Below are 7460 nucleotides of genomic sequence, written 5' to 3' on the forward strand. Positions count from 1 at the left end.
CTAATTTTAACTTAATTGTTTGTATTTACGTATAAGATGGTAAATATATTTGAATTCGTCTAATTGATCCGATTTTATAAAATTAATTTTTTTTTAAAATCAAATTTTGGATTGAGTTGAGTTAAATCTTTAAAAAAAAATTTGAGGTTGGATTGAAATTAGGTTTAAGGTGAATTTCGTCTTAATTCAGCTTTGTTTATGTATAAATTTTTTTTTATTTTTTATTTAATTCAAGCAAAATAATGTGCATTTCTTTTTGTGAAGTTGCAAATATAAAAAAAAAATCATGATAAATATTACATTTATATTAAACAATCACTATTAAATCAAACAACAAATTTACATATAATTAGACAAATAAAAAAAATGTGCACTTTTATCAAGAATATTAAGCTATTTTTCTTTCGGTAAGAGTCAAACTGCGTGCATAATTTTCTTTTTTTTTTTCACCTCTTCAAATGATAAAGTTGGGTTTGAATTTTTTTTAATACTTAGGCTATCAGAATATAAATTATGGTTATTAAAAGACTTGAGATTATTAGTACTTTTAATACTTGTAGGTTAGATACGAATGTTCACAAGTGATATTAAAACAGTTATCAATTAGATGAGAATTAAGTATTATATGATAGAAGTCACATATAAAATTTTGAGAAAACTAAATGCTAAATAGTGAAAGTCATCTTTAAAATTTCAACGTCTGATATAGTCCTAATTATGTGATTCTTTGTGTGTTTTATATTGAGCTTAATGAAAATATCAAGTTTTAACTTGAGAAGTTTATGATATCTCAATTTTACATCGAAATATTATGAGAATTTGATATGGTATATTTGTTAAATACATTTTGTAAGATAAAATCGTATAACTTTAAAGTTAAAGTAGATAATATTCTTCGAGTTGAGTGTCAATTTTCATAAAATTTTAATTCCTCCAATCTCGGATTAGAAATATGTAAGTACATGATATAACATATACCTAGAGATCTAAACATATATTTGTGAGGTATTTTTTATGAAACAATATCGTAAAACTTTTGGATTAAAACAAATAATATTTCACAAATTAAGTGTAAATATCGACGGTCCAATTCAAATCTAAAAAAATTCAAATATGAATTAATTTGAATTCAAAATATTTAATCAAAATAATTTAAAATAATCTAAAAATAAATTAATTTAAGGTTAAAATTCATCAATTTGATTCCGAATATTCTAAATCAAAATAATCTAAATGTTAAACCCAAACGACGGAATTTAAAGCAATTCACACTCAAAATATCCAAATTCTTTTTCAACCTAAAGTGATCCGTTCTCTACCTGCATAGTTAACACGTTAACTCTCAAACAATACCCAAAAAAATAAAAAATAAAAAATAAAAGGCCGTCCAAGTAAGACTTTCATGTGGCAGTACCGGAACCGATCAGATAAACATAACGTACATTCGCTTGCGTTTTACAGGTCAAACACTACCAGTCAATTCCTTTGGATTTGATTTGTCAAAGGCTCCTTTATCTTGGTTTTTATTTTTTGAGCTTCTAAAAGGCTCTGTGAAGACATAATCCTTGATTGCACAAAATTGGAGGGGGTAAATTTGGTTGCAATAACAGCTTGCTTATATGCTGAACCCATCGTATATCCTTAACTCCAATATTTTTTCCCCCCTGGAAGGAGATATGGGTTTTGTCCCAAGGTTTTATCCATGTCTGTGGCTTCTATTTTTCCTGAATTCTCATGCTTCTTTACTATCTTCAACAACACATTTATGCTCTGATGAAGAAGCTGCTGCTTTGATGCAATTCAAGAACAGCTTTTCTATCAACAGGACTGCTGCTCGGATTTGTGAATTTCACTCTGTTAAATCGTATCCGAAGACCAATTCTTGGAAGGAAGGTACAGACTGTTGCTCATGGGATGGGATCACTTGTGATAAAAGCACAGGTCATGTAATTGGCCTTGATTTAAGTTGCAGCTGGCTTCGGGGCCCCTTCTTTTCCAACAGCAGTCTTTTCCTTCTTTCACATCTGCAAAGGCTAAATCTAGCAGCTAATTTTTTCCAGAGATCCAGGATTCCATCCGAATTCGGTCGGTTTGCAAATTTAAGCCATCTTAATCTCTCCCGTTCTTGGTTTTCTGGAAGTGTCCCAAACGAAATCTCCCACTTGACAGAATTGGTTTCACTTGATCTTTCTAGTGATGATGCTTCAATACCTTTCCCACTACGCACGCTGGAACTTGATGATCCAACTGTCGAAGGAATTGTTCATAATCTGACAAAGGTTAGAGAGCTTATTCTGTATGGAATAAACATGTCATCAGTTAATCCTAGCTGCTTGATGAATCTGTCTTCTTCTTTGACATCTCTTAATCTGTTTGGTTGTAGTATTCGAGGAAATTTCCCTAATAATATTTTCAGCCTGCCAAATCTCAAGTCACTCAATTTGAAAAGAAATCCCGACCTCGTTGGTTATCTTCCAAAGTTCAACTGGAGTGGACCTCTTGAAAATCTGATTCTCCCAATAACATCATTCTCTGGACAATTACCGGATTCGATTGGTGATCTATTGTCATTAAGGCATTTAGATCTTGCTTTCTGCAAATTTTCGGGTTCAATTCCGAGTTCTTTGGGCAAACTTTCACTCCTTACTTATCTAGACCTTTCATATAACTCATTCAGCGGTCAAATTCCATCCTCACTTGCAAGCCTAACACGACTTGAAGTTTTGGATGCTTCAGAAAACCAATTAGTAGGTTCCATTCCTAGTCAGGTCACAGCTTTTCCGAGTTTAATAGATTTAGACTTATCTGCAAACCTTCTTAATGGAACAATACCATCTTGGGTGTATAGTCTTCCATCCTTGCAGTACCTAAATCTCAGATATAACCAACTCATGACTCATATCAATGAATTCCAACATAATTCGTTGAGAGAAATTTCCTTAGAGAACAATAAGCTCCAAGGTCCAATTCCAAGCTCAATATCTGAACTTGTAAACCTTACTCGCCTCGATATGTCATCAAATAACTTGAGTGGTCTTGTTCAGTTGGACATGTTTCTGAAGCTCCAAAATCTTCGTTTCCTTTCCCTTTCAGACAACAGTCTTTCCTTGAGCTCTAACATCAGGGCCAATTTTACCCTGCCAAATCTCAAGGAGTTGTACTTTTCATCTTGCAATATCAGTGAATTCCCAATATTTTTAGAAGGCTCAAACAATTTGAGCCGATTAGATCTTTCCAACAATAGAATTCGTGGAGGAATTCCCAAATGGATGTTGCATATGGGAAACGATTATTTGGAGTACTTAAATCTTTCTCACAATCTGTTGACAAATTTAGAGCAACTCCCTTGGAAAACTTTTCAATTTCTTGATCTCCGTTCCAATCTGATTCGGGGAGCTCTTCCAATTCCACAATCCATGAACTTTTTTGTAGCCTCAAACAATAGTTTTAGTGGGGAAATTTCTTCTCGGATATGCAATATAAGTTATCTTGAGGTTCTGGACTTGTCTCATAACAATTTCAGTGGAACCATTCCACAATGTTTTGGAAACTTAAGCAAAAGCCTCGGAGTGTTGAATTTACGAATGAACAGGCTTTATGGAAGCATTCCTCCTCGATTTGCAGAGGGCTGTGAATTAAGGAATCTCAACTTGAATGGCAATCAATTGGAAGGGCCATTGCCACAGTCTTTGTCCCAATGTAAGAACTTGGAAGTTTTGGATCTTGGCAACAACAAAATAGATGATACATATCCTGCTTGGTTAGAAATGCTACCAAAACTACAAGTTCTTGTTTTAAGGTCTAATAAGCTTCATGGCTTCATAACCGATTTCGGGGTTGAACACTCTTTCTCTAGCTTAAGAATTTTTGACATCTCCAACAATGACTTCACTGGTACATTGCCAGTCAGGTTGTTCCAAACAATGAAAGCTATGATGAATGCCAGTGAAGGTGCCAGTTCTTTTCAATACATGAAGGAAGAATTTAATCCATATGAATATTCAATGACTGTGACAATGAAATCATTGGTAATTGTGATGAAAATTTCAACCATATTCACAAGTATTGATCTTTCTCTCAATGAGTTCCAAGGCGATATTCCAGGAGTAATTGGAGAACTTCATTCACTTAAAGGACTCAACCTTTCTCATAACAGATTCGATGGTCTAATTCCACCTTCCATGGGAAATTTGAGAAATCTTGAATGGTTAGACCTCTCTTCAAACAATTTGATTGGAGACATTCCCCAAGAATTAACAAGTTTGACGTTTTTATCCGTCTTAAACGTTTCTCACAACCATCTTACCGGAAGGATCCCTCTTGGTAAACAGTTCAATACATTTTCAAACGGCTCGTTCGAAGGAAACCTGAGACTATGTGGCTTCCCATTGTCAAAAACTTGCAACAACAACAATGAGACACAGCCACCATCATCAACCTTGCCCGAAGAAGACCATTCAGGCGCCGAGAAAGGATTCATCAGTTGGAAAGTTGTGTTCATGGGGTATGGATGTGGAATCATATTTGGTGTTTCCATGGGATATATTGTCTTCACAACTGGGAAGCCCAAATGGTTTGTGAAGTTGGTTGAAGGTGATCAAAAAAAGAAGTCCGAAAGGTTAAAGAAGAAAGCTCCTGGTAGAAGTGGAAGATGATTCAAGTTGCTAACTGCTTTCGATTTAGCTGTAATTTTTGGAGAACCTGTTTGATGACTATAATTCCTAGACATGTTATGTTTTTCTATGTTGGAACAAGGTTAATCCTCCTACTGTTCTGTTCTAAATAATTTTGCCATTTGGTTAGAATTCAATGTCAATTAGATTCGAATGGTCAATATCAATATATTGTTCAGCTAATTAATTATATCATAAGGCTAATTTCCGATCTTTGGTCATATCAACACCATGTTTGGCAGAATAGAAAGGATTGGAGAATAAAGGAAAGAACTAAAATTTTAAAAATGTGAATGAAATATCAACATAAAGGAAATAATTAATCAAAGAAAATTACTTAAAAGCAGTTAAATTCTATTATTTTAACAAGAATTTCCCTCTCTATATGTAACCCGTTTTCTTTTTATTGGAATTTCGTCCTAAAATTTAACAAAATTCGTCAGAAAAAAATGTGACAATAAATCTATAAAACCAGATAAAAAATTAAAAAGTTAAGTCAATGATCATCCTTCTTAACCATGTATAAAGCAATATTTCACCATTTGTGAGGGGCACAAAACCAGAGTTAGAACCCAAGCAAGCTACTTTTCAACCCTCTCCCCCCCCCCCCCCCCCCCCCCCGTAATATTTCTTATTTCCAAAATATATAACCCTCCCAGTGACACTTAATTGCTCCCAATTAGGATGCATAGGTGGATGGAGTTCTTGACTCTTAACAATCATGAGTCAAAGTCTTTGGTTGCACCATCATCTGCGTTCTTCTTCTGTTTATGAAATTTTGCGTTGAACCTGCAATGATAACAATTAGATGACCGTCCAGAAGGAGAACAAGCAAAAGTTTGCTCCAAGTTAATTGAACTTTGATCACAAAGTTTTTTTTATTTTGCTATTTAATTTATATGAGTTATAATAACAGAATTTCATCATTGCTGGTTTGAAGATGAAATTGTTGCAAGAACTGATCAGATTGGGTTTCAGAATAGTCATTGCTGGATTTTCAGAAGTATATAATATTTAATTGATAAGTGGATGACTTTAAAAATTCATCCTTGGGTCTTTCCGCCGACTGGAATACTTAGTGGAGCTCTCGTGTCAATCACTTCCATTTCTCTCATTAGACCATCTGTAGCGCTCATAGCTCACAATAATGAAGATGATAATCATGTTCGGTAAAATACCAATTCAAGTTGAACGTACTTGGTTTTGATTCCACCGAGATATATATATATATATATATATATATATATATATATATATATATATATACCAAATATATTTTGCTTCCCTTAACGGGTGCTTATTTCTAGAAAATTTAAGGTAAGAAAATACACATGCTACTAATTATCATTATGTATTTGTAAATTTATAATTAGATATAATTTAAATAGCGTGATTTTATCACTTAATGAATTTATCTTTTTAAAAAAATTTTAAATTTGATTAAGAGTATTTAGATTTATATTTAGATACAATTTAAAAAGTGTGATTTATCACGTAATGAATTTATCTTTTTAAAAAACTCTTAAGCTTGATTAAGAGTCTTTAAATAATAGATCTTGATATTTTGAACAAAACTAGATTTAAGAGTTTGATTATGAGTGAAGAAAGTTATAAAATTTCTACAATGTTTATTATAAGATAGTACAATTTAATTTTAAATTATCCTAACAATCATCTTAGTTTTAATAGTCTTTATTTTAATATTTAAATCCATCAATCTAATAAAATTTTGAAAAATATTTTATCACCTCAAGAATATTAAAAAATTTCATTTGTTTTTTTTTTGAAGAGGTTCTATAGTTGAAAAAATTTAATCATTTTTTATTAAATTTTTTTTATTGAAAATATATCTAATTTTTTCACAATTTGAGCCTAATTACAAATATTTTCTCACTTAAAATTTTTTTAGATAATTATCCATTTACGATTATTAAGAATTTTATTTTCGAAATTTATTATTTTATTTTACAAATTTCATTTCTAAGTTTTTTACTATTTGGGTTTATTTAGAAATACATTGCAAGTTTCATTTTTATATTCTCCATTATTTAGGTTAAATTTTAAAAAATTTCTCACTTAGAGATTTTTTTAAAAATTTATCATTTGAAATTTTTAAAAATCTTATCATTGGATAAATGTTAATTTAATCTCAAATTTTTATTCGTTTTTATTTTTTAAAATTAAAATTAAAATTAAATATTTTTATTGAAATTTTATCTAAATTTTTTCTCTATTTGGATCAAATTTTAAAAAAATTTCATTTAAAAATTAATCATTTGTAATTTTTAAGAATTTCATCGTTAAATAATTATTATTTATCATCAAATTTTATTAAAATTTTATTTTAACCTTTATTAATTTTTTATAATTTGAAATAACTTACCCTGATAATTTTTCTTAAAAAAAAGTTTAATCTTACAAAATATTTCAAAAATAAGTCAATAAAATAAATAAATAAAATGAAACTAAAAGGAAAGCTAAACAAGAACCTGAAATTTGGGTTTAAAACCCAACTCCAACAACGGGTTTGGGGCTTGAAAGTTTTTTAGTTTAGGTTTGTGGGCCTTGAATATTCCTTGGGCCAAACTAATGTTTGATTGTTGGACTTGAACCAAATCCTCAAGTCTGGATGCTTTCATAAAATCTTTATCCCTTTCTTTGTCTGCTTCTCATGCCTTTGTAGCAAACTAGCCCCTCCTCCCCGGACCAGCAACGCCTAATTTTTTTATAAGAGATTCTCTTCAGTTGTTGACAGATTTTGAGCTTCAATCTTTCTTCTACTATCTC

General features: G+C 31.2%; 1 protein-coding gene across 1 annotated transcript; it reads left to right on the forward strand.

Annotated features, from left to right (window-relative positions):
• The first annotated feature begins 1596 nt into the window (after positions 1-1596).
• LOC111276282 (receptor-like protein 7) lies at positions 1597-4786 on the forward strand. Its single transcript, XM_089754501.1, has one exon. The coding sequence runs from the start codon at positions 1620-1622 to the stop codon at positions 4653-4655; it is 3036 nt and encodes a 1011-aa protein (XP_089610627.1). The 5' UTR covers positions 1597-1619; the 3' UTR covers positions 4656-4786.
• The last annotated feature ends 2674 nt before the right edge of the window (positions 4787-7460 follow it).

Source organism: Durio zibethinus, chromosome 25 (genome assembly GCF_047325235.1).
Source record: "Durio zibethinus cultivar Kanyao isolate XHJ-2024 chromosome 25, ASM4732523v1, whole genome shotgun sequence".
Taxonomy (NCBI): domain Eukaryota; kingdom Viridiplantae; phylum Streptophyta; class Magnoliopsida; order Malvales; family Malvaceae; genus Durio; species Durio zibethinus.